Source organism: Cinclus cinclus, chromosome 6 (genome assembly GCF_963662255.1).
Source record: "Cinclus cinclus chromosome 6, bCinCin1.1, whole genome shotgun sequence".
Classification (NCBI taxonomy): Eukaryota; Metazoa; Chordata; class Aves; order Passeriformes; family Cinclidae; genus Cinclus; species Cinclus cinclus.
In genome coordinates, this window is record NC_085051.1 from 4,008,995 (window position 1) to 4,035,994 (window position 27,000).

Sequence of the window (27,000 nt, forward strand, 5' to 3'; positions counted from 1 at the left end):
AGGATCTGCTGATGGTTGATTAAAACTCTTGTGAGTTCAAAGGGTACACAATGCATGATACAGAATCAGTCCCAAAGGATGTGAAAGACAGATTTAAAAAAATAAAAGTAGAAACCTTGCCCAGGATAAAATAATAATGAGAAATGTCTCAAACAATAACACTAAATATACTGGGCCCCACCCTCTGTTAACAGGAATCAGCAGAGCTCTGGAGTCTCACTGACTGGCTTTCACCAAGGACCAAAATCTCCTTCAACACTACTTGGATTTTATTCTGGTGCAACTGCGTTCCCTGAAAACCACTGGTGCCTGAGCTGCAGCTGTGTAACTGAGAGTGAGCCAGATTCTCCCACTACTTATTGTTTTAAATTGCTTTATCTGTACTGACTTCAGTGGATTTGCTGTTGAACAAGAGGACAGTTATTCCCACTGATTCCAAGTGGAATTTTGTCTGGAGGTATGAAAAGACAGCAGAGGTTCTTGTTCTTTCTTATAGGACTGTGTAATTTTTCTCATTAAGTTTTCCATCATAAAGATGCCCTGCTCACTGTAGTCCAGATTTCTTCAGCTGGTTTTGGCAGAACTTGGAGATAAACCAGTACAAATAATACATTTGTAACAGCCAAAGGAACTATGTTTCTTTGAAGCCTTAGACACCCAAGTGCAGATTCTCAGGGATTTTCCTTCATCATCTGTAGAGAAACCCATGAAGCAGAACTTGAGTCAATGAGTCACTACCAGACATCAGTGACACACTTCCCAGAGACTCCCCTTCAGATTTCTCCCTAAGTTACAAAACTTGTCCTATTTGAATTCTAGAACAGACAATGTTTACTTTCTCAGATCTGTCTTGCAGATTTTCAGCCACACAAAACTTGAGCAATAGCTCTTTCAATCAGTTACTTCAGAGTAACATCAATTAAAAGACATAAATAAAGACACTTGCAGTGTGAAAAATAAAGCCAAAGTTAATTGGACAGAAAGAAACTGGAGAGAAAGATTACATGGGAAGAGGCCAAGTAAGATAGAGAAAGCACAAGCTCAGCTGAAAGAAAAATGATGAACAGAAAAACATAAAGAGTTTGAATGGATGAGGCTCTAATAAGGAGACTGACAAAAGATTTAGTTGATGGGGATTTTTTTTGCATGCTTTTGAGAAAACCAACACTGTAATCAGACTAAATTAGCGTGCACAGGGCTGAAAAAGAATATTTAGTCACCTAACAGGAATCTGAATGTAATAAACAGTGACAATTTGTCATTCAGTGCCAAGAATGACCTGAATCTCTACACAAGTGAGAAAAGCGTCAAAAAATGGGGAAAATAATAATTCTAGAGATCATACTGGGTGATAAACACAACAATAATAATGTTTCATATATTTTTAATCTCACAGTCTGGCCACTTCACAGTCAAAGTAAGAGATCGTGAGCCAGAGCTCAGTGTGGGAAAGCACTCGTGCCGTCCAGCAGGGAAGACGCACGTGTGCTCCTTGTCAGCCAAAGAGACACCCGCACGCCCGCCCAGCCAGAAAACCCCAGGTGCATTTTTACAAGAAACCCCTCAGCCAACTTCACACCACTCCCAAGAGCTGTTTGAGGCCCCTCTTACCTGCACAACAACCACCTGAATGGATACATGGTCAGGGAGTCGGATTGGTGCTCGAAAATACTGAGATAATGCAACCAGAAGATGAAGTATCGCTACGAGACTTTTAGCATGAACAGCTGAAAGACATATTTAAAGCACAAGTTACAAACTGCAAAGTAACTAGGGCACAGATTTTAACTTTTTCTTAGGATGCAGGGATTATGGGGCTCTTTTCCTCTTGCCACCTGCAGCTAGGGGGCACCTTTAAGGCACCCCATCTGTAGTGGTCTCCTGCAAGATGCGTCAGCACCAACGCACCACTCTTTGCAACAGGTCTGGATGCCACAGGCTTGTGGAGATGGAAATCTAAAGCTAAGCCAAAAGTCAGAATTTATGCACCACAGTTTAAGTGCTGTCTCTGCATTCTCCTTGCCTCTCTTTTATTCTCTTTATTTCAATAAGGATTTATGGACTATCAGAAAGATATTTTTGTACTCATAACATGCACTTATTCATTTTTAAGTGTCACAATGTCTGCAGGATGATAAACGAGCCTGTTTTGGCACAAGCCTTAAGCAATAATTTATTAAACTCAATGACTCAAACATTCCTCATGAAGTTGTTCTAGTTCTGTTATTGAAGCTTTTTTGCAGCAGGTTTCATACATGGGCAGTTACCACTAACACACCTTACAAGACATCAAAAGTAAACTCTATGAAATCCATGATCAAGTATCAAACCATTGGCATGAATGTGGGTAATTTCCAATCCTTATTCCCTTTCTTCTTCTTCTTCTGTTTTGTTTTTGCATTTCCCAGAGTAATATTCCTGAAAGATCTTTGACACTGCAGTGCACTTATTGAACTAATTAACAAGTACTACCTTACTGCACTGTTGGAACGCATCAAATTCACTAAAATATCCTTCCTCATAATCTTACAGAGCAAGTCCCAGCTATGCCATGGAGATACACATCCATATAAAATGTGGCATTGCTGGCACATGCTGCTGGAGTGCCCGTGGTCAGGGATGAGGTGCTTTAGCAGAACACTACAAAGATGTCTGTCTGCCTACCACCAGTGTGTGCTACAGCTGGGCCCAGCTGCTGCTCTCTAGCTCTACTCCAGCCCTAAGACACACGTAAAATATTAAATTAAAACTAGACATTAAATTGTCAGGCCACTCCAAACATCACGCCTCCAGCTGCACAACAGAGAATGGAAAGAAAACTTGGGGGAGGTTGAAAAAGGAAGGGAATAAAAAACTCAGCAGGACCACAGAAAGGAGAAAAGTCAAATTGCCAAATGTTCACTCCTCCTCCCTCAAGATATTGCTCTCCTTCTTACTAATTTGTTGTGAATGGAGCAGGATACAAAACTGCTCAGGACAAGACTGGTACAGGAGACAGGGAATATGTGATGTACTGGTCAAGGTATTCACCAGCATGACATGATTCTGAAAACTAAACTTAGGACAGATTGAGAGGCCTAATTTTCTAAAATTGATAACCTGCTTTCTGCAACACATACCCATTGAAGTGTCTCCTGTTGGACCACTGAAAGCATTTCTTTTAGAAACTGCTGTGTTCATTCCTAATACAACAGAACAGGAAGGGTGCAGAACTAGTCATGATGAGAGTTTTGTAATCAAAGCTAGTGGTTCAGACTTAGCCTGAAATGATCAGAAATATTATTCATATCTATGTTGCAAATTTCACACAGAATTCTAGGACCTAACTCTCCTTACATTGCATTTCTGCAGGTTTTTGTCTGTTTCAACAAACCAACTTAGCAACACAAAACTTAAGCTGGCATGCACATGGACTTCAGAGCAAAGCCACCACACTTGGACAGACTCTGAGAAAACACCTAGCTGAAAGTGAAGGCTGAGCACCAGTAAAGATGGTAGAGTGGCACATCTGGAAGTGCCCATCAGAGCAGTTCTTACCATAAACCCCAGGTTTCAGCCCTCCCTTACCATTGGATATTTCAGAATTCCAGATGGCACCAACAAAGTGCCAGCTGCCCACAAATGAGAACAGTATAGCAAATACAAACTTACAGTCAACGTTCCACTTAATGCTTCTTGGAGGCAGTTTAAGGGTTTCATTGATCTTTTCAAGCACTGTCTGTAGCTTCTGTTTCTGAGCAATTTCAGACTGAGTAACTTCTGCAACATTCAGCTTCTCACTTTCAAGCTTCTCTGAAGTGATAGAAGAAAAAATGGGAGGAAAAACAACTGTCAGCTCCATGAAGAACACAAAGACAATCCATACACCCAGAGGTACATTCAGGAGACATCAGACTTCTTAATTTTATATCTATTTTTTTTTTCCAGAGCCACTTTCCCTCCACACTTCTGAGCTCCTAAAGATAAGTTCACATTTTGCCTTTAGTTACACACTGACAAGGAGGGAGAAGGCCAAGTATTTCTGTATGCCACACCACTGGCTAACAAACATTTTCTGCAACTCCCTTTGGTGACCACCAGACTTGGAAGTAAGGCCCAGTACTTCTACTGCTGCTGGATAAAAGTTATACTGCGTGCAAGAGGTTTGTACAGCAGACCATCAAACCTAGGAAACAGACAGCAACTTTAAGATTTATTTCATCAGTCTCAGCCTCCCAGTTTCTACCTCAGAAGCAGGAGATAAAAATTTTACTTGACCTATTAGTGATAAAACTGAAGTGATTCTGTGTTCATAGAGGCAGAGGATGCATCACAGCAAGGCAAACAAGTTTTCATAAAAGCTACTAAAACCTCAGGCAGTTCCTCCATGAAACCACAGCCATTTTCTGCACTCAAAATTTGCAGTAGATTTTAAAATACTTTAAGAATTGGTTTGTTATAATTAGTACAGTTCCTGTGTATGTACATACATGGTTTATTGTTTACCCTTAAAGAGTAACCAAAGAAAATATAGCGGCTGCCTGGTAACAAAACCAGAAACAAAATGCTTGGTCACTTATCAATTTACTTCTACAAAAGAGTATCTTCTTAAGAGATATCTTAATTGGTAAGAGTTGATCTTGTTCCCATCAAAGCAACCAAGTATCTTCCCAGAGGGAGTGAGCCTAAACTACCATCCTAAAAGGTTGTTATCTCCTAATCCAGATATCTCCTAATCCAGCTATCTCCTAATCAACCTAAGAGACTGCTATCTCCTAATCCAGAAATCTCCTAATCCATCCTAAGAGACTCCTATCTCCTAATCCAACCTAAGAGACTACTATCTCCCAATCCAGCTATCTCCTAACCCATCCTAAGAGTCTGCTATCTCCTAATCCTGCCTAAGAGCTGCTGTCTCATATATGTTTCTTGCACCTCCTCAGAAATCAGTTTGTGCATAGTCTCACCGCAAGGCTGAAGTTTTAGTAAACAGAGATCTGATCCATAAGGGTAATGGAGAATATTCCTCTGAAATCAATAAATGCTGGATCAGTATACTCATATTTAGAGTCATGCTGCGTCTGATACACATTTTTTGAATTTTGGGTGAAGTCACTGGAAGTCTGCCCATGACAATCCAATTGCTCAGTCTGGGCATATCCAGTCCATCACAATATATTCAATAGTTTAACCATTCATAGAAGGGAATAGTCTGTGAAGACTTTATTAGAAGTGCTCACATGATGTTTCAAGATTCATTTAGGATACTGGAAAGAAATTTACTGGAGACTTTATGAGCTGTAATAACTAAGAAAATGGCTTTCAAGCCAACAGTGTAAAAAGCACATGCCAACTCTGCATTAGCAGTTTCTTTTCTCTATCTGTTTCTCAGCTGAAGCTCAGTTTGCAGTCCACTGGGCACCGTTACCTCAGTCATGTTAAAAGCCAGACATCAAACCAGAAAGAAATTCCAGCTTTCCAGGGGAACCCAGCGATGTGAATAAACTACAGCATGGAAGGAGCAAAGATTAAAAACATCCACCATGGTACTGAGAATGCCCTTGCCTTCAAACTCACTTTCCACTTGTAACAGGGTGAAGTTTGTGGAGCCCATATGTAGATAATAAATGTAATTGGAGTGAATGCTGTTGCCAAGGCAAGAGCCCCCCCTGTGCAGCACCCCAGGTAGGCTCTGTGCTGCTCTCCTCAGCTGCAGAGCACCACATATTGCACTGCAGCCACGAGGGCTGTGCACACAGCCCGCTGCTCAGGGGGCTCCTAACACAATGCTATTTTTATATCACTTAGTGGCATAAATGTAAGATGATACCCAGGCTCCTGGGCAGGAATAAGAGATCCACTTATTGACAAAGTGCCTCAAAGCTGTGCACGTGTGTTTTGTCTTACCAAATAATTTCTGCAAAACTTGTCCATCATACAGGTCTTCAGCCAAGTCTTTCACAATAATCCTCTCTCCTACCAACACATCATTAATCCAGTCAATTAGTACCTATGTGGGAAACACAAATTTGGCAGTATTATACACTATACATTTGCAATTTAAAACACATGTCATTTTTCTTAGCAGAAAGAATACCAAAGCTGCAGTGGCTCAAGATACAGTCTGACATAACTTCAGGAGCAAACAGGAAAGACTCAGCAAGGACTCATATGAGGTAGCTGTGCCAATGCACCACGAGGTCTGGACAAACACTAATTGATGCAGAGTCTTCTGGAGTGAAATCTTTCTCATGCTTTCAGCAGCATTTCAACATCTCATTGTGAAGTAAAAGGTGCTGAAGTTGATTTTCACAAAGCGTCCTGCTAAAGTTCTTAGCCCGAAGAATCACAAAGACAAGGAAAAGTCAATGTGATCTTAGACTGGGGGTGGGATGGGACTGAGACTCTGGACTCAGGATTTTAGCAGAAATTTTTAAGTGTCACTGTGCCACATCTAGAGGAAGATACTGCCACAAATGACCTCCCCATTTCACAGGGACATATGTACCACGTGGTTCCAAATAATTAGTATCTAGCCAGTGCGTGGAAGCATTCAAGTAAAAGAGACAAGGATGGCATTAAAAAATGGTTACACTTTCCTGAGAGGGTTTACATGCTTTCATTACCTTCATCAGTTCTTGTAATTTTGGATCATTTCTTGAATTTGGATCCACCATTGTTCGGACTTCATTCTCCTCTGGAAGGTTTAAAAAAACAACCATTAGAAACTATCCCAGGCACAACACCTCATTTTAAATCAAGCTTTCATGTTGAGATGTAAAATTGTTGTGAATTACCTAGCATAGTGTCCTCAGGGTCTAGTTCGAATGGAATGGGACTGAGAGGTAAGTTAATGGCATTTATTCCTTCTTCCTGTAATTCAGACACTAGGAAATAAAAAAAGAAAAGCTTGGTCAAATTTCAATTTAATTTTACTTACTATTGTACTTTCACTAAAAGTAGCATTAATTGTCTTAATTTCTTTATAAGAACATGACTCTATTAGATAAACCACTGGGTGTAATTACAGCAGTAAAGCAAAGCTAACAAAAATGGGAGGCCCAGCCAACAAACCTTTACTTGTATGAGTACATTTTTCATGGATAATGGTGCTGGAACCAAGGCAATTACCTCAAATCTTTTCCAGGATATGGCCCATTGTCCTCCAACTCTTAAAAGGCTCACTTGCATGTTAATGGTGCTGACATTTTAACACTAATGAATCATTTCAGCTGAGGGAGGGAGATGGTTATTGCTCTCAGTATGTCACCGTGGCTCTGGAGATGCTTCAGGTTTAGCTCCTTGGGTCCAACTGGTCTGGCTGTGCACCCAGCCAGGAGTGAGCAGGCTGAGGAACAGTTTTGGACTAAGGTGCAGCTGCAGCACACAGCACATCCTGCTCTCCAGGATGCTCATGGGTCTGCACTGTCCAGTTGCAGCAGACTGCAGGATGCTTCTGGCCCGTGTTCTTGGCCTTTCCTCAGCACAAATCATGGTAGCAAGACATGGTGTAGGACGATGAACCCTCAGAACTTCTGCCTTAGTGTGGAGTCCACACAGGTTGAGGAGGAACTTGGACTTAGGAATGGGGAAGTAATCCAAGACCCCAGAGTCTGGAGATGCCAGCAGTTGCTAGGAAATACGGACAAGGTCTTACCCAGCCAAAGTCCACAGTTTCTGCAAAAATCAATGTTCTTGAGAAGAAAAGACCAGAAAGATCCAGAGAAGTGGTGTAAAGGGAAGCCTGTCACTTGTTCTGTACCTGGCACAGGCCAGAGGAACTTTGTTCATTCCTCTGGATGACCCAAATTCCAGAAGGTTTCAAAGACAAAACCTTTCCTTCACTGCCCAAGCATGCCTCCCTAACAGAGGTCAAGAAATACCAGCAAGCCAACACACGAGGCTGTGCTGTGCTGTGCAAGAACTCCAAGTGCTGAGCAGGGACAGGGATATCTTGAGTTTGTACCTTGCTTTGGGAACAAGAAATCAGTGCAGAGCTGATTTACCAAACCAGGAAAGGGGCTCACTGCCTTATCCATGACCATTAAGAAATGTTGCTTTGACCACCCAATTTCCAGTGTGCACACCTTCAATAGAACTGCTCGTTAGCTTATCTGCTCCAGCTGGAGTTTAAACTTAAGTAACTTAATCCAACAATCCCACATACAACCTAAAGATCCAGGCACACCTTCTGACATTTACTGAAATATCTGACTTATGTGCAGATGCAAGATTCACTATCCAACAACTCACATTTATCAGCTGATGCTTTCCTCAGTTTATTCCGAAAATTACACAGACAATTCGGTTTCTAAGAAAACAGAGAAGTACTCTAAAGATCTTCTGTTTTGTCTCTGCCCTCATGGCTGCCTCATAAGTTAACTTTACTTCCTTGGTGCAGCAAGTATAGCTAAATTCACATGAACACTGTGACCATCAGTCAGTTGGTGCAGTATCAGGACTTAACAGGAAATTTCCAAATATTTTCTATGCTTCATGAAATTTTTTGTGGTCTGCCAGATTAAATGTTTCTGTGCATGTTTCAAGAATCTGCGTAGCTGTATTCAAGCATCTATGTAAGACTCACAGCAATAATGGCTGCTGGACTGGTTATTACTTTTATTGGTACTAAAATTACTGAAAAATCCACTACCTTTACCACTGAATCCACAGCTTCACTCCATATGCTCACCCTGCTTATCTATCTGTAACATACAAATACTGAGCTGCTCTAAAGAGACATAAGACAATGCTGACAATAACAGTTCCCTCGATTGTTGTATATTCTCAAAAACTGATGGCTGAAAGCAGTGGACCAAATTAATCCCTCATGTAACTCCACTGAGTTCTGAGGAGTTGTAGCAAGGATAAAGTTGGTCCAGCATGTATAATCTTGAGAACTGCTTGCACTTCATGACAATTGTTGAAACTGCTAGCCCTCCTTAGAGAAAAAAACTGCTGGTTTCTTGGTTTCATTAAACTCTTTAATTTTTTTTTTTTTTTTTTTTTTTTTTTTTTTTTTTTTTTTTTTTATTTAAAAGGGTTATGGGCATAAAAACGTCAGCGGGTAGAAAACTTCCCTGTGGAGGTCTTTCTTCTGCTCTGAAATGTTTAGCTCGTAGAGGACTTCCTCACAAAGCTTCCTAGGCAGAAAACGTGGGGGTTTTTCACACCAGGGCCAAGGGGGAGCATGGTAAATAAAATCTATTCAAGCCAACTGCCTCCACTGAGCTCTCCTGTCCCAAAGGGCTGGATGCTCTGCTTGGGTGAGACCCACTGGAGAAAGCAGTCAGCTCATTTCCCAAGTGAAGGACAGTGATGAAAGCTTTTGGCTCCTGTCTCCAGGGAGAAGCCTGCTGGCAGAGCTTGCTGACAATTCTCCAAGGAGACTGAGTGGACCTCCCAAGGCTGAAGGCTACATAAGGAATTCTTTACAAGGCCCACTGAAACTTGCTGTACCTGTCCTCTAACGTGCACAGCATTCTACCTTTACTAACATGATTTCCATCATATTCTCAGAGAAAATAAGAGAAAGCAAACAAACCCCTGCCACATCTTTGCATGAGAAGTGAACATAAAATACAAATAAGATAATAATAAATATACATGGGGAACTAAAACATTGACATGTTCTAGAATGCAAGTGTTACATTTAGTGCACAGCAGGGGCTAAGCTCTGCTTTCTGTACACTGCTGTAAGTACAGACATTTTGCACACCTGCCAGAGCCATTTAAAAAATACCACATCTCCAGATGATCCAAAGATCCCAGATGGATCCAGTTTTTAGGGAGGACAGCTCCTCCTCAGCCCTCTGCATTCTGCACAACCCATGCCCTAGGCTGGCATTAGTCCCACAGTAAAGGTTCCTCCTGCCCTCCTGACCCCCACAAGCAGAAAACATGATGGAGAAACCCTGAGCCTGACAGCATCCTTTTCATTTCTTTCCGAACACTGAAGAGCAAAGATTTAACTATGGATTAGTAGTAATACTACTAAATGTAGCAGGTAAGCACGTGCATTATATCAAACTGTATGTAAACTGAGAGAAAATTTATTCTGTAGTACAGAATTTTCTAAGAATTCACTTCACTTTCTAAGAATTTCCATCAAAAAAATACCATGACAAATCACTTAGGTGTTTATAGAGCAACAACAAATATGTGATTGAGGTTGAGTTTGCATACCAGAGTTTCAGTAGAGGAGTCCATTTTTCAGCTGCTTTTCATTAATTTGTTTTAATTAATTTTCATGGAAATCACTTCAGCAACTTAGTATTTTAATAAAAAGCAAGAACACAGTATTGGGGCAATTTTTGCAGCAGCTGAAATTAACATAACATAATCTAATTTCTTGAAATACTTTGAGGAATGGCTTTGGAGTATGTAACTAAGAGCTGCGCTCCTTACAGCACAAGTTAAGTTCATCAGCTACCACGGGGCTTATGTTCATCAGGCTGATATTGGGAAGAAAGGGACTTCATCTCTTTGGACATGACAGCAAAATCCAGACCTGTTTTTCAGTCACCAAGCTGAGTGGAAATGGGGGAATGCACTTTTAAAACAAGACCCTGAAAAGCAGCAGCTGCATCTGGGCCAGACAGATCTCTGTGGATTGGCAATGTGGAAGTCCCAGTTTTAACTCTGGAAGAGGAAAGGACATTTCTGCTCAGACTTCTGATTCAGCTCCAAATTTCTTATGATGTAATCAAGTGCAACTCCACTGCTATCAGCTGTCAACAGACTTCCTCCCATCATGCCAGCACCAAATTTGGCCCCGGAGCCGGGGAGCCCAGGAGCGAGCCTATATCAACAGCAACTACAGCAGCTATTTTAAACTGGATGGAATTCTTACTGTTCTAGATGCTCTAGGATTACGAGGTCATAAACCTATGCTATCAAACCCAGACGTGTGCTCCGAGGCAGAGCCTGTCCTGTGATGTGTGCATCCAGCTGCCATTGGGGGAGCAAGTCTGAGAGTGGAGCACTGCCCATACGGTTCAAATTGCCTTAATTCCTCCAGCACATGCAGCCTGTTGCTCCACATTGTATTTATTAGACAGTTTCATTTGGGTTTTTTTACTCGTTTATTTTGTGTGCTTGAAGGCTTTTTGCTGCCCTATTTAGTATTCAGGGCTTAGAGTTATTCTGATTTGAATGAAACACATCTCATTATTTAACTGAGCTCAGCAATGCCACATCACCCAGTGCACTCTCTGTGGTTTAGATGGATTTTATACCCATCTGAAGAATCATGAAACAAATACAGCAACATGCAGAGTAAAACAGCCTCTCTTCCGAGTGCTGCTGCCATGTCTTCCCCATGTAACTGGTTCTGTACTTAAAAAATTAAAATCATTCAAGTGCTCCAACAGGAATGGATAAATTCTGAAAGTGTGTGATTAACTAGAACCAAACCATCATTTTGGAGGAGCACAATGCTACACTGCTTCTAACCTCATTCTTTCAAATCTAGGAGGTTTAGATAGATGCATATACACCTACATAACATTTCTGCAGGTCTTTAATTGCCTTTCTTTACCATAAGGGTTTTACAATCAAGCTCTTCATAATTTTTAAGGTTTCATGTACATTGGGTGGGGTTTTTTGTTTCTTTGGTTTTTTTTTCTGTTTTGTTTTTTGTTTGTTTGGGTTTTTTTTGTTTTTTGGTGGAAGCTGAGATTTGCTGACATTCACATGACTCTGAGAGTTTAAGCTTTCTATATGAAAGTCAAAATCTACCTGGTATTTCAAACTGCTAAAATAGGCAGCAGCTTTACATGTCATGTCTCTATCTTGAGCTTTTTTTTTCCTGGAACAACCACCATTTGGAAGGCTAGCTTGCCAGAACAGCCCTAGATATTTGTATGCATGTCCACATTCAAACATGCATGCCTATGCCACATACAGATATGTAGCCAGAAATTAAAGCCAGTTTAGAAAAATACTGATTTTCAGCACAGAAAGTCTTTGCTGCTCTTTGTATAAGACATACATTCAATTATAGCTGAGCCAAATTTAGATGAATCGGGGTTTGGTTTCACATTCCCTTTATTGGGTGCAAATTTCTGGTAAATGCCCATGACCTCCATGGTTTGCTTTTGTAACCACTCATGCACAACAGCAGCTTTAGTTCTTCTACTGCCTTGATAGCTTGTAATGCAGACTTGAGTGTAAATGACTGTATCCACATGGATCTCAGTGGATTTGTGCTGATTTATACCAGCTCACTGTTCCCTCTCATATACTCCAGTTCTATAAACCCATATAATTCCAGTAGGGTAATTCTGGATTTGTACTGGTAAATGAGAAAACTGACTGAAATTACTTAAGACAGCTAGAGAATGAGAGAAAAAAAAAAGAAAGAAAAGCCATTTTAAAAAAGTCATTGTTCATTATCCTCTTTAGTCAAGCAAACTTACATAATTGCTTTCTGGGCCACCTACCCAAAACGTTAATTTCTAATACCTGTGCATGTGCATCTTGTGAGTCCACAAAGGGAAAAGAAAATATTAATCTAAAATAGTACTGCTTAATTTTCTGGAATACATAATTCATTAAACATGGTTTCTGGCAGCTCAACTTTAACTCTGAAACAAAAGAAATCCACACAAAAGACAATAAATCTGCATTACACATGGTACTAAAATGATCCAATGAATTTATAGATGTTTACAAGTTTGCAGAGTGCGACACAGCATCCACCAAAAATTTGATATTCACAGCACTAAACATCATAAACATATGTCTGCCACTAAAAAAGGGCCTTTTTATGTGGGGATCATTGTTAAAATTGTCTTCAGAACATAAACCTTAAGTTGTAAATGCTACTCCCCATTTATTCTCCAAGACATAACAAATGAGGGAAGAAAAGCAGAGATATGTTTGTAATTGAAAATGTTTCTCAGGAAATGATCTGTACAGGAACATCATTCTCATTCCATTAACTGCTGACTCCAAGCCAACCATTTGTAAAAGTAAATAAATATGCAAACTGGCTGACAACAATGTGCCTGCCTTTAATGTTTCTGCATTAGTACTCAGTCTCCAAAAAAGAATCTATTTTCTTTTCTCATTTCTCCATTAAACCAAACATGGCATGCACACAAAAGGAACAGGAGTAATGCTGCTCACAAAAGGAGATGGGAGAAATGCTACGATTTGATTTTCATGCATGCAAAACAAATTATATGACTTTGCCTTGAACTTTCTTTAAAGTCCAAAGCCACTCTCAAGTACCTCAGAGACTAGTTTGCTGTTGCTTTCTTTTTTTCTTTTGGCAATTGGCAGGGGGAAAAAAAAAAAACCTCAACAGACAGATCTCTGGTCTGGGTAGGTAAAAAAATAAATCAGGAAGCAAACTCAGTCCTTTTTTAAAACAGTACATGTGATTCTCTTTTGCCAGCTTCATTAAGCCTTCCATGCTTTCACATTTCATTTGGGTGGAAGGCTTTTTCTCAGAATTTCCCTCTCATTTCTAAGAGGTAATAAGCAGTGAAGTGCCAAGCTAACACAGATGCCAATCATTCCACTCATTCCTTGTACACATCCTCTCAATACATCTTTTAAAACACATAAGCAGTATCTGCAGATGTTTTGAAAAGCCTGTCACCCTACAGGAGAGTTTAAAACCCTACAGAAAAATCCCAAAAGGCAATTTTGGGAACAAATACAGACAAGAGTTCAATTGATAGTGATTCTTACTCCCACTGAAGAACAAACCATGCGTATGAGAAATGCTGTGACCATTCCAAGTTCTTATCAAAATGTGTTGTGTGGAATCTGATTCCAAAACAAACTCCAAAGAGCCTCAGATACTTCGTAGGGTGTTTGTGCAACAGAAACATACAGGTTGTTAGTTGGTGGTATTCTTAGGTGCAAAATACTTTATTAAAACAAATCCTTTGACAGCAAAGTACTTTATAGAAACAAATCCTCTGGCAGCTAAGATTTCTAACTTGCTGAGGTATGTTGGCTGAACTGATTTACTCAGGGATCTCAGAATTACACAGAGTACCTGGGGCCATACAGAGAAGAAGGGAAAGCGTTTGTGTCCTCCTCACTGACATTTTGATATTTCTCCACTTACAACAAATCTGCAGGTAGGGGAGAGGCAGACAGACCTCTTGGTGCAAGTGGAGGCAATTGTTCTTCTTACACGCTCACCAGCCTGCTGCAACAATTTTTTCCAAAGACTGTGGAGTGGAGAAGCAGATTTTACAGGGCTGACTTGCCTCATTTTGTGAATCACCAACCAGCTAAGAGCAGCTATTCCAACATCAACAAGAGGCGCTCATGCAGAGAAGACAAAACCAAGGATCTGTTCCAAGAAGTCTTTCCCAGCTCAACAAGTTCTAGCTATTCCTAAGAGAAAACCCAAAAATAGTACACAGGAATGTGAGAGCACACTAGTAGCAAGCTGAGGATTTCCTGAATTTCTTGCTGTTTTCTTCTTGTGAATGTAAGCCTTGTTTTTGAAGGAGAAAAAGTTAAGAGAGACCCCACTGCATCTCAGTAACTTAGATGAGTGTTTTTCTTGAAAGAAATAGAAAAATTACTACTTTTACTGGAAAGTTGAAGCTCCTTCTCAGACACTACTAACTGGTTTATGGGTCAGACGTGGCCCCATTTTCAAACTTCAGCTCCTAAAGCTACTTGTGTTTTGAGATAAGCATCCCATCATCTTCAAGGAAAGACTCTGTGACAAAGGAGTAAAAGATTTGTAATACGTGGCCAAGCATTTCTATATCCCAGAAGGAAAAAAAAAAACAAAAAACAAAAGACCCAAAACCACGTTATAAGCTTATGAGAGCTTCTCATGCTTCAAGATCTTTCCTTACTATCAAAATCAACCAGGATGAAGTTTGGGGTTGACACCAAGGCTGGAGAAATAGCAAACACAAGAAAGATGGAGTAAGAGTCACCTGAAGAAATGCAAATAATAATAATGACTACAAATACGTAGCTATATTACCTATTTGCATAACTGGTGGCTTGGAGTCCATTCTTCACTATCTTCCGTGTCAGTCGTGAGTATCTAACCATGGTTCTCAGATTCAGGAGCTGAGTTAACTTGCAACATCTAATTCTGTTTCTACCCTTGACTTGACAGACTTTCAATTTCTTGCTATGTTTAATATTTGTGCCTAACACACGGATGATTTCTTAAAATCTCTGCAATATGTCCTAGGGAACTAAAGTTTGTAGTCAAGAACAGAATGGGGATCTAATTTGGGAATTGGGATCTAAAGACAGGCCTTCAACATGGCAAAATAAGCTGTAGCTTTGGCTGGATCAGCAGAAACCCAGCTACATTCTGAAAGAAAAAGTGGTTGGATTTGGTAAAAAAACCTTAAAATGGAAGAAATAGATCTTCTAGCATCCTGAAGACTAAACTGCCCTTCAGAGTTCTCTTGGCCAACATGGAGGTTAATGTGCATTTGACAGCAGAAAAGCTTCAGGCTTCAGCTGCTACAGCAGGACCTGAGGAAAGGGGAACTTCCTTCCCCATCCTTATCTCACAGGAGTGGGCACTGTCCAGCTGCACAGCCCATCCCTCTGCTTCCCCCAGCCATACAACACTAGGGGCTAGCTCAGGGACAAAAAGGGATCAATCAGGGCTGTCTGTGGAAATCTCTGCCTAGAGGGAGGACTTTGGTCAGCTGGCATCAATCACGATGTGGTGTGATCAATAGCATGGCTGTGCTGTCCTCCTAAAGCACAGTTACACAAAAGTGTAAGATGATGATGCAAGACAGGACTTTGGTAGCACAAACTAGAAATCGTATTTGGCTTAGGAAAGCAGAATTTGTTCTCAATTTGCACAGGAAATAAATCAACATTTTCCAGCCTAGGTTTTCAAATCCCTTAATCAGAATTAATTCATTTAACAGAAGGAAACAGCAATATCCTCATTCTGCAGCACAGAACAAAAACACAATTCTAGTTTAAGGAATACATCTACATGTTTCCTTTCTGGAGACAAACTGCACTTGTAAAATGGAAGCCTGGCACTTAAAATACAGCCTTAAAAGCTTGTATCTAATGTTACATTATCCTGACAGAGCAGACAGCACCTCTTGCTTTCCAAATCCATATCATGGCAAAGAAAACACCCTTATTTCCCATATAAACCAGTAATAATGATTTTCATCCAGCCCTGTGGCTTGTCCTTCACAGGCTATGCCTGGTACCCTCCTTGCGTTCCTAATTTTATGTATTTCCTTATAAAATCAAACAGCTGTTCCAACTTCTAAAGGCCCTGTGAAAACAAACCACCTGACTGAAGTGTTCATCTGATTGTGGTGCTTCTGTGAAGACCAGCACTGTAAGGATGAAGCCCAACTCTGAGCTGCACTGCACTGCCACTGCCTCTTCCAGGAGATCTGGAATTTCAGAGCAGCACTTGCTAGCACCTGTCAAGAACTGCCAGACCAGGGAAACACCCCTGTGTGAACTCCTACCTGCCAAATGCATTTCCTGGGCTGCTGTCATTGCCAATGTACCGATTTCATCATGAGGAACCATCACACCAACAGTACCTGTGGCTGCATTTCCTACTTTGCAGGTGGGCATACCTAAACATGCAACTCAATCATCCACATAAATAACCTCAAATGGGTTTTACTCCATGGCACTAACACATTTGGAGCTTCCCAGAAATATTCTGCAGCCTTCAGCTTTGATGTCGTAAGTGAGTTTGTGTTACTATTCCTCTTAGAAAGTGCAGATTACCATGAAGTTTTCATTTTAATAAGCATGAATATCGAACTTCCTGACTGTATAACACATAGCCTATTTGAAAATTGCTATCCCAAGCATGCTTTTGACTACAAATGACAACTCGCCCCGAGTGCAAATTCAGCTGATAAAAATCATTATTTTCACACTGGAGCCAGCGTTACCCGAAGACTGCATTTGTACCTAACTGAAGCTAACACAAACACATAATCTTATGAAACATCACTAGGATGAAACAGCTAATTCTATTTCATATTGCAGAAATACTTTAATGGAATAGCATTAATATTAACAGACTGCTGTATTTTCTTCTACTCTTACCCAGGAAAAACAAAGTCTGACAGGAGTAAAAAGAAAATAAAACTCTCATTCTTATCTTCAAGCTATTGCAAACCAAAAAAATAACTACCACTGTAAAAGTACAAGGTCAGAAAGCAATAATCAGAAAAGCAAAACAACCAGATGAGTAGGTCTGGGCTCCTACCTTTGGGGCAGAATGCTCCACAGCCCATTGTAGGGTTGCTGGGCCACCCTCATAGTGCATCCCAGGGGGACCTGCAGTCCTTGAGGTGTGGGAAGCCCCTGGCAGGCCCTGGTGCTGCTCTCTTCAGAGGAGCTGTTTCAGCTTTCGAGCCTGTTTTCCTGCACAATGGTCCAAGCTCATCACAACTCCCGGTGCTGTTCAGAGCATCGCTTCACAACAAGCGACTGACTGCCTATATAATTTAATATGATGCCACATGAGACTCATAGACCATCTGCAAAAGAAACTAAATCTGCTTTTTGCAGCTTGGTGAGTTGCCGTTTTGGTTGTATGCTTTTGTTATCAGTCATACAACTAAACAAAGTGCTCAAAGGGCAAGTGTAAAACATACGTTTTTAGCAACCCCAGTCTTTCTGTTCTGGGTAATTTGTACCTTTTTCCCTTGTAACTAAATAAAGTCACAGTTCCCCTCAAAGGATAGGGGGAAAGTCTATGCATAGACATTGCAACACTGGATGGGAAATTTCTTTCTCTTGTGGTTTTTGTTTTTTTAGTTTTAGTTTTTGTTGTTATGAAACAAAGTCTGAGCAGCAGGAGTTACTTGAATCCTGTTGCCTGAATTGATATGCATATGTGGTATTACCAAATTCAGATCCTGATCACAGTATTCTTTTCTCTGCAAATACTTCCCTACTGAAATAATTAGCAACACTCACATGGATCAAGGATTAAGCCCTGAAACAGGCAAAAGCATATAAAAAGCTAGAAAGCAGAGGAAAGGAGAGGTATGAGCCATCAGAAGAATAATAAACTACTGGTAAGAAATAAACTAGTTTTATGTTCTATGGGTTCTTCCAAAGGGGGACAGTAATGAAAATATAATCTAAAGCAATTACTTACTTGGCTAAAAATCAAATTCCTATGGAGTTTCTACAGACTAAAACTTTTCAGAAGTCATAAAATGTCTAAGTGCATGTTTCAACTTGGAGCAGGAGGAGGGAAGTGACACATCACTGGCTCATTTCTACGTCACGGAAAGTACTTACCTTTCTAATTTCCAATGGAACTCCATTTAAAATACCGGTGCCAAAAGACAAGTATGGAGAATGGAGTGGTATTTATTGTTTAGGGTTACTCAGCTGTGCTACACAACATTTCTCCCCCAGGTTTCATATCAGATGTGATTCCTTGCAGAAGATGTCCCAGAGCTCTCATAAGTGTTCTGACACCACATTCTTTCCCAGTCCTAAGGAGGTTCTGATACACACTGCTCTGCAGCAATTTTTTTAGGGTCACTCTTTAAAGCAGCTCTGCCTGCCAACATTTCTATTTCATGCTGCACTCACAAGCAGCAATGGGGCTCCCCATTCTGACTCTTGGAGCCCTACTGCCTTCTGGCACTGAAAACCTGCACTGCTGGACTGCTGAATAACTGCTGAATAAATTCAATTATGGACAATACTGAGCTGGCAGTTCTTCACCAAGCTTTCATTTTCCTAATTTTTGAATAGAATCATAAGTGTCCCAGATACTTTATTATGGCAATCCTGTTTGGGACACAAGCACAGTTAAGGAAAACAATGCTTCACTTGAAATGTCAAGAAGGATGTTGGAAATGAAATTAAGAAATTTCACGAAGTCTGAAGTCGCAGCTACCTGCATCATCAATGCAATCTATTTTATAAGTGATTACTTATATCTGTTTATAAAGTGGTGTTTGCACACAGAAAAGTAATTATTTTACAAAATAGTAACTAAGTAATAGTAAATGAGATTTGTTTCTTTTATGCTGAGTTTTTATACCTACAGAAGCAGACAAAAGATCAAGCCCAGGTAATAGGTGAAGTTACAGCAGAGTAAGAAAGCTGCAAATTAGTTAAAGCAGAGCTCTTTTCTCAGAGGGTATAACATGGCAAGAAGTTGACAACTTCAGCAGCTCTGAAGTGCACAGCTTGGGGACTCAGTACAGGAATTTCTACTCCTTCTCTCTGTAATCCATTTTCACTTGCCACAAACATAAACTCAAGTAGGGCTTGATTTCTAATTCCTGTAATATAACAAGAAGAACATCGCCTTTCAAGAAGCCTGGGCACTTCTCCCTTCCCTTAGCAGAAACCACTGCAGGGAGAAAACCCAGCACATTGGTAAGATGCTTTGGGCCTAGAGTTTCCCAAACTGTTCCTAAGGGCTCATTTTCAACCCTGCAATTTTCAGCTTTGTAAAAACAGAAATATGGCCAGGGAGGACTAAAGTCTTATTCAAGCCATTTTGGCCATCAATACAGGAAACAATTCAAAGGCAACATGACACTGATAGCTTAATTTGTGAAAATGGATAAATACTGGATCTGCCACATAGCACATTAACCCACGTAACAAATAAATACTGAAATAGCACTGCAATACTTGGTTAAAAGGTTTTGGTTCACAGAGGAGGAAATTCAATTAAAGCATGTAATGTCAATTACTGTCATTTGTAATTTTATTTTGCTTCCCTAGAAACAATACAGATGCAGGATTCTAAAGTTACCTGCATGTTTGATGCAAATGGGATAAAATTATCTAGGTTCTGAGAAAATCCAGATAGTAGTAGGGAAAAAGCCCACAGTTTTACCTAACCTCACTCGTGGATCTTATTCAGAGTGTTGGTCACATGAGGACTGACAAGCCTTCGATTTAAACACGTAAGCCAACAACCCAGACCCAAAACAGGACTTTTATGTTTCAAAAACAATGTTAAGTCATCAGAAAGGCTGGGAGGAGAGAAACTGCTTAATTCTCAGCTACTGCAAATGGGCACAGCCTTACTAAAGCCAACAGAAGAGCCCTCCTGACTGATATCAGAAGAGAATTCGCCCCACTGTTTATACTGATTGTTTCCAAATGGAAAATTCCAGGCTCAGGTCCTTATTGTTTCTGTCTCCTTCGCCCTGCTCTGTGTAAAAGTGACAGAGACTAGAAGCCACGTGGAAGCCTCCAAGCATCCCACCAGCCCAGTAACAAACATTGCCAAATCTCATCAGTCCTTCTTCCCCTTTGCCATGGGAAATGCGCTGCAGCATCAGCACCCAGCTCTGCTTTCACACCAACAGCTTCACCGCAGCAGAGAGAGCTCACTGCTGCACAGAAGCATCCTACCCACAGCAGATTCTGCTGAAGTCAGGAACTAACGCAAAAAATAAAATAATTAAACTTACTGTTGGTGACATAAATGCCAGACATCTTTCTACCTTGCAAACCGTGATCTGAGCTACACCAGAACTAGCAAAAAATCTGCTGTAAGGACCTCCAAGCCATTTTCCTTTAAGCATCACCACTTCTAAATATGGAAACTTCCTGCCTTTGAAAACCCATATGTTCCTCAATGGTCTAACGCTACAGTGAAATGATGATTAGAATTATAGGAAAGAGCTAACAAAAGAAAGACTAAATCAATCAGATGCTTTCTTATGCCTCTAAATGATACACATAAATCGTATCTATCAGGCTCCCCCAGGCTATTTCAGGAGCAAGCAGAACACAAAATGATGCAGATTCATTATAAAAAGTCTAAATTTAATCTACCTGAATTTAAAATGCCAGGAATCATGTAAATGGAAGAAAATATGACAGACCTTGCATGCTATACATAAGCAGAAACAAGAGTCATACAAGCTGAGAGTCACATAAAGTGCTCATTTACCAAGAAATTTCAGGTTAGATCCCTGGCAGTGCCAGTACCTACTGGAGTAACTGCAGTAAGGACAGAGGTGTCTCCAAAATGTCTTTGTGCCACCCCCTGCCCTCCAGAGGATGATGTGAGCTTGACACGTGGGACTTTAGAGATGGCACTGAGGTTATGGGGTGACATCTAACCCCCCCTCCCCTCTCACCAGGGCTAAAATCCCGAAGTGAAGAACTCCAGCACAGGCTGTGTGATGCAAGGGGAGAAGGTACATACCAGAGTTATGTTTTCAGACATGCAAATTATCAAATGGTGATCTTCCCAAATAACACGTGAAAAAAAAAAAAAGTAATTTAAAAGGGGCAATTCCAGCTAGGTAGCAATGAAATGCAAGAAAATTAGACATTTGAAAAATAAAATGCTACTGATGTGATACAGTTCACCTATAATATAACTGACACATGGCAAAAAAATGCATTGACAAGAACCTGAGGAATTCCAGCTCTCCCAGAATGTTACTATTATTTGCAATGCACCTTGCAAGGCCCAAGTGTTACTCAACACAGGCAGGCCCATTGCCCTTTTCCCTAAACACACAGGAGGAAGAGAATGATGTTATACCTATAAGCACACATACTTTTTAGTGCCTCATATCATAAACAAAACCTTACCTCAACATACAAGCACACAAAATTGGATGGTTTGGAGCACTCATTAATACAGCCTCTCTCTACTAACAGGCCAGACTTGTGCCCTGCCATTAAATGAAGACACATTCAGGTCTAAAACCTTCACCTGGAGCCAGACCTCTTGACTTGCTATGTGCTGACATTTTAAACTGAATGCAGGAATAACTCTCCTCTCATTTTCTAAGCTATGTTGGTCCAAAGTCTAAACATCAGCAATGCTACTGAAAATACAGAAACAACCTTAAAGTCAACAGAATCTCAGCAGCACAAAACCAGTATACAGCTCAGACCTAGATCATAACTCCAGCAGATTTCTCTTGTGGCACAAAAATATTACTCAGCAGTGGGGAACACGATTGATTACCAAATAGTTTACTCAGTGTTATGTTATTGTTTCTCAAGTGGAAAAAGCACAGCGTACTGACTCCCAGGGACGCACTGAATTGGCTCAAAGTTTATGCTAGAGCAAGAGGAAAAGCACCTTGATTTATAAACCTGCACATTAACAAGTGCCTCTTTCTTGTTTCTGTCTGCCCTCCATTTAGTGTTCATGTTACAGTAGCTGGATTTCCTCTAGGCCTGGGCCCTGTTCAGTGACTGCCTTACTGCCCCAGTTCCACTGGAGATTCCATTTCCAGAACCCTGCCAAGCTGGCAGTATGGTTCCTCAGAGACTACTTTGCCTGACATGCAGTAAGCTATTTATTGACACACCACTGTTCCCATTCAGTTCTGCACCTCGGCACTGAACTGGATTGCAGTTCCATATGTTGGATCTGTTACATTTCTCTGGAAAATTATATTACTTTGGGTAAATAAAAAGCTAAGAGCAGCAGGAAAAATATCATAAAAATGCAGCCGAATTTGTTTCATCCTGCCTCCATCAGCAAATTTGGTCTATGACCTCTGCATATGAGTCATGCAAGTGCTTTAAAACTTGCAGTGATTTATATTTTCAGGATAGGAAGTTCAAGGCTTATATTTCTGTTCCCCTACCCATACATTATTTTTCTTTATACACAATTTCTTGATAATTATCTATCTAAAACATATAGGCATCTTTTTTTCCTACTTCGTGGTGCACATTAACCAAAACCATTCATCTCAACAACCAGCCTCTGGGTTCTTGGCAGAGTAGAGCTGAATGTGTAGGTTATTCCTGGAACCATTCTAGGCTGATGCTCTCATCACAGTTTTAGTCATGGAAACAGTCTTCTACCAAGACAGCATTGTTTGTTAAAAAGGAAATTCCCAGCATATCTGTCAGAAATGAGGAGTAATAGGGTACACCGCTTAAAAATGTAGTATTTGCATAGGGCTGTTCACTAGAAGACTTTAGTCTGCTCTACAAATCAAGTGGTACTTTTTGGAGCTTTGGGCTCGCATCCTGCTGAGAAACTGCTCTCTGTATTCACAGCCCCTCTGCAGCACAGCTTCGCTCCACCAGACTTACCTTCATACAAGAGTAACAATTCCTCTCCAAGCTTTGAAGAAAACTAGCAAAAGAGCTGACTGTTCAGTTTCTCTAAGCATTATTAGTGGGGGTTTTGCAGCCACAAACCTGTATTTCTGTGGTTTATCTGGCCTTTACCACAACACTTTCAAGGTTATGAGCAGGGTCACACTGCCTCGAAAGGGATAATTTGATTCCCTTGTGATTCAGGCCGTGAGAACCACAGTGCAGCTCAAGCCATGGATGTGGGACATTACCATGCAGGGACCAACTCTGAATTGCTATATTGATCATTGTGAGCTGTACTGATTATTGATTATTGTGAGCTGCCACTGATTAAGCACTCTGCCTCATTCCTGTAAAATTTAACAGAGTCCCTTCACTGAAAAACAGTGTAAAATCTGTCTCCACAGATAAATTCTTTGCAGCTCTGTGTCTTCAGCACTTGCCTCTGTAGCATATTTATGACAGCAAAAGCAAAGCATCTCACTCATAGAGTCTGGGGAGTTTGTGTGACACTGGTGTGTATCCTCTTCACTCTCTTGGACTGGTCCTGCCCAGACAATGAAAACTTTTTCATCTCATCTCTCCAGAGTACTAACAAAGATCAATAATTCTGCTTTATCTAATGGAAAATCTCTAGGGTCTTGTGAATCATGTGTTGGCAGCTTTATTTAGATGGAAATCTGTGTTCATCCCTGGGAAGCCTTGCTTTAAAACTATTTTCTGTAACATTCAGACTTCAGTTGATCTTTCAAATCATTTCTAGTCTGAATGAGTTAAAACACAGGTGAAGCTTCCCTGCTGAAGGATCAGCTCAAGCACAAAACCTGATCTGACAGATCTGGATCAGTTTTAGAAGTCGGCTGCAAAATGTTACATCAGTGAGCAAGTTAATCCTAACCCAGGACCTGAAAGCTTCTGTTTTTCTTCAAATGTTTCCATTTTCATTAGTACTACAGGGCATGTCAGGCGAATCCTGCCCTTTGTTACTTGTGCAGCCCGACTGCAATTAAGCTAACAAGTCTGCTGTAGTACAGAATGGTGTCCAAACCCTTTTCATAGCTGTGGTTGCTTAGGAAGAAGAAAGCAAACCCTTAATTTGTCACTGAGGTAAGCATTTATCAACTGTGGGCACAAAGGAAGGTCAGCACATCTCTGCTGTTTCAGAACTACAATGGCACTTTAAGCCTCCTGATAACACTTTGATGCAGACAATGGCCATTAGCACTATTTCATGAATATGAGAACAGACACGAAGGAAAAAAAAAAAGAAAGGGAATTTGCATGCAGCCTCAGAACAGAACAGGATTAGTGCTCAGGCACTGCTGGCTCCCAGGCACAGGCTCAGTCCCCTTGAGCAGCAGTCCCTCACATCCATCACTCTCTGATTCACCCACTGTCCTGATTCAAGCTGGTCACCTCCTCTGCTCTCCCCTTGTCCATGTCCTGTCCCTAGGCCCGTGTTTGTTATCACCTTTCCAACCTCCCACGGTGGTGCTGCTCCTGCCACGTCCTCCCCACGGCTTCCCCCTTCTCCACCCTACAGCTGCAGGCATGGAGCCAGAGCTGTCATGTCCAAGGGATCTTGTTTTCCAGATCCTGCAGGGAGCAGAACCAGATAGGTACATGATGAAAAACAGTGCCCCACGTTGCCAATCTAATTTATCATATTTTGAATGCAGGTATTAAAAATATGAAGATTATGGTTGACTCTCTCTCATCCCACTTAGTGGCACCTTAGACTGACTGTTTGAACTTTGCCTTAGAAATCTGCTTCCAGAGTTAACTCCTGATTTTACCTTACATCCTAGATTGAGTGTTTCTCACCATAATCTGCAGCCTTCTCTGCTCCCTGTAAAACATTTCTTTCTTCCTGTCACTTTCTCCAAAGTCTTTAAACAATGTTAGGAAGAGACTCTGATAGTCTAGGCTTCTCAAAACCAGTGTAGGCAGAACCAAATTCAAAAGCACTGCACAGGCAAAAGAAAATATTTCCTGGATCAATCGAGGCTTAGTGCAAGAAGATGTTGCCTTTAGAAGCCAGAGGAATCTACCACCTTGTGAAAGAGCACGAGGCAGCCAAGCCATGCTCAGGAGCAGACAGGAGAGTCTCGGTGCCTGGCCCCGCGCACAGCAAACCTGTGGGTTTATAGAATTACAAAACCTGTGAGTTTACAGAATTACAAAACCTGAGGGTTTACAGAATTACAAAACCTGCGGGTTTACAGAATTCCAGCTGTCTCTGCCCTGCCAGGCCAGGGAGAGGCCAGGCCAGAGCTGTGCCCCACCACAGCAGCACCTGCATGCAAATGCAGCAGCATCAGCTCAGGGGCTCCGAAGGGGACCACTTGCCGTAAGTAAATGCACTTTGACAGCAGCTCCTAATAAGAGGAAGGAAATGAGGGAGAGAAAGAAAAGTGATAGGAGACAAAAGGACTTTATAAAACAGGGCTTTATTGCTTTCATTTGCAACATTTTCCCTTTGTTCTGTTGAGCCTTCCAATTCCAGATACTGCACAAAAGAGATACCTGTCTAAAAAAGTTTATTTCAATCTGACTTGTAAGATGCTTCACTAATTCAACAGCCCATTATCAGGAGTAACAATGAGCTACCTCTAATTAATTTGGTGCAGTCTTTGCTTCTGATACCAATCAAATCAATATTAATGGGGAATTTGTGCTCTCTCATTACAGCACAAACTGGGTACCAATCTTCTCATGAAGATTTTTGGATCATAAACTGTGTTTGAGGTCAGTGTAGTTGGCTTCTTCCCACACCTCTTTTTTCAACCAGTATGGAAAAAAAAAAATATAATGATGTGCTATTTAGTACCTGGATAAAAATCTACATTCAGGCTGCCTACACCGAAAGACTGAAACCAGTTCAATATGAAGAAATCTCAGTCTAAGAAAATAAAGATTTTAGTAGCTCGCAGAGCTCAAATTAAACACTTAAATAGGTAACACTAGATATTTCTCATGCTGCCTCACATTTCTCTATTTATTTTTATCTGCAGGATCAGGCGTGTTAGAGAGGGAGGCCTGGTAAGAATTGCCTCAGCCATCATTCTTGGTTACTTACATCTGTGGTCAATTTTCCACACTTTCTTCCATAAAAGGTAAAGGAGGCACTGTACTTGCAACAGGATAATCTAAACAATATGAACAATGTTACTGTTGAAGACCATCTGGCTCATCAAGCACAGCTCCAGACTTTTAACTCCTTGAATAAAGTGTGGAACCCCACAGTGTATTATTTTCCTTTAAAAATCCAAAATTCATTTTTAAAATGGTACAGGTCCAGGAGACATAAGGGATTCAGACAGGGAGAAAATTCAATTTCTGGTTTTATCCTTTTTGTGTCTTATGTATGTTGCAATTCAGGCTGCAGACAAACACTTAGACACCACATTTTTCTATAAAAAAGCCCTCCATGCGTAACTGGTATGTGTGGGGTTGGTGATACAGAGGGGAGACAAGAGGGTTAAGTATTTCATAATTCACTTCAACTTAATGGCCTGATTCTGCCACTTCTTAAAAGGTAATAAAAGCCACAGAAGGGTCACCAGGAATTAGAGGAAAACACGGGGGAGGGATAAGGGTGAATGCAACCAAAGAAGGCTTTTGGTAATTGTACACACAATTTCTGATCCGGAGATAAATTAACAAGTGGCCGGTCTCTGGGACAAAAATGTGAAAGCAGCGTAGGGACAAAATAACCCAGAACAGGGCGAGGTAGCAGCGAGGACACGGGGATCCCCATATTCCAGAGGGAGCACTGGAGCAGTGCTGGGATTCACCCAGGAGCCAGCAGGGAGCACACAGGGATCCCCATATTCCAGAGGGAGCACTGGACCAGGGCTGGGATTCACCCAGGAGCCAGCAGGGAACACACAGGGATCCCCAAATTCCAGAGGGAGCACTGGACCAGGGCTGGGATTCACCCAGGAGCCAGCAGGGAGCACACAGGGATCCCCAAATTCCAGAGGGAGC

At 41.0% G+C, this 27,000-nt stretch overlaps 1 protein-coding gene across 1 annotated transcript in view; it reads right to left on the minus strand.

Annotated features, from left to right (window-relative positions):
* The window catches only part of PARVA (parvin alpha), a 60,028-nt gene that overhangs the window by 12,469 nt on the left and 20,559 nt on the right, over positions 1-27,000 (minus strand). The window contains exons 2-6 of the mRNA XM_062494740.1: positions 6,777-6,866; positions 6,606-6,676; positions 5,887-5,989; positions 3,652-3,792; positions 1,612-1,727 (exon numbers count right to left, since the gene is read on the minus strand). Coding sequence (XP_062350724.1) covers positions 1,612-1,727; positions 3,652-3,792; positions 5,887-5,989; positions 6,606-6,676; positions 6,777-6,866 — 521 coding nt within the window. The remainder of the gene's footprint in view (positions 1-1,611; positions 1,728-3,651; positions 3,793-5,886; positions 5,990-6,605; positions 6,677-6,776; positions 6,867-27,000) is intronic.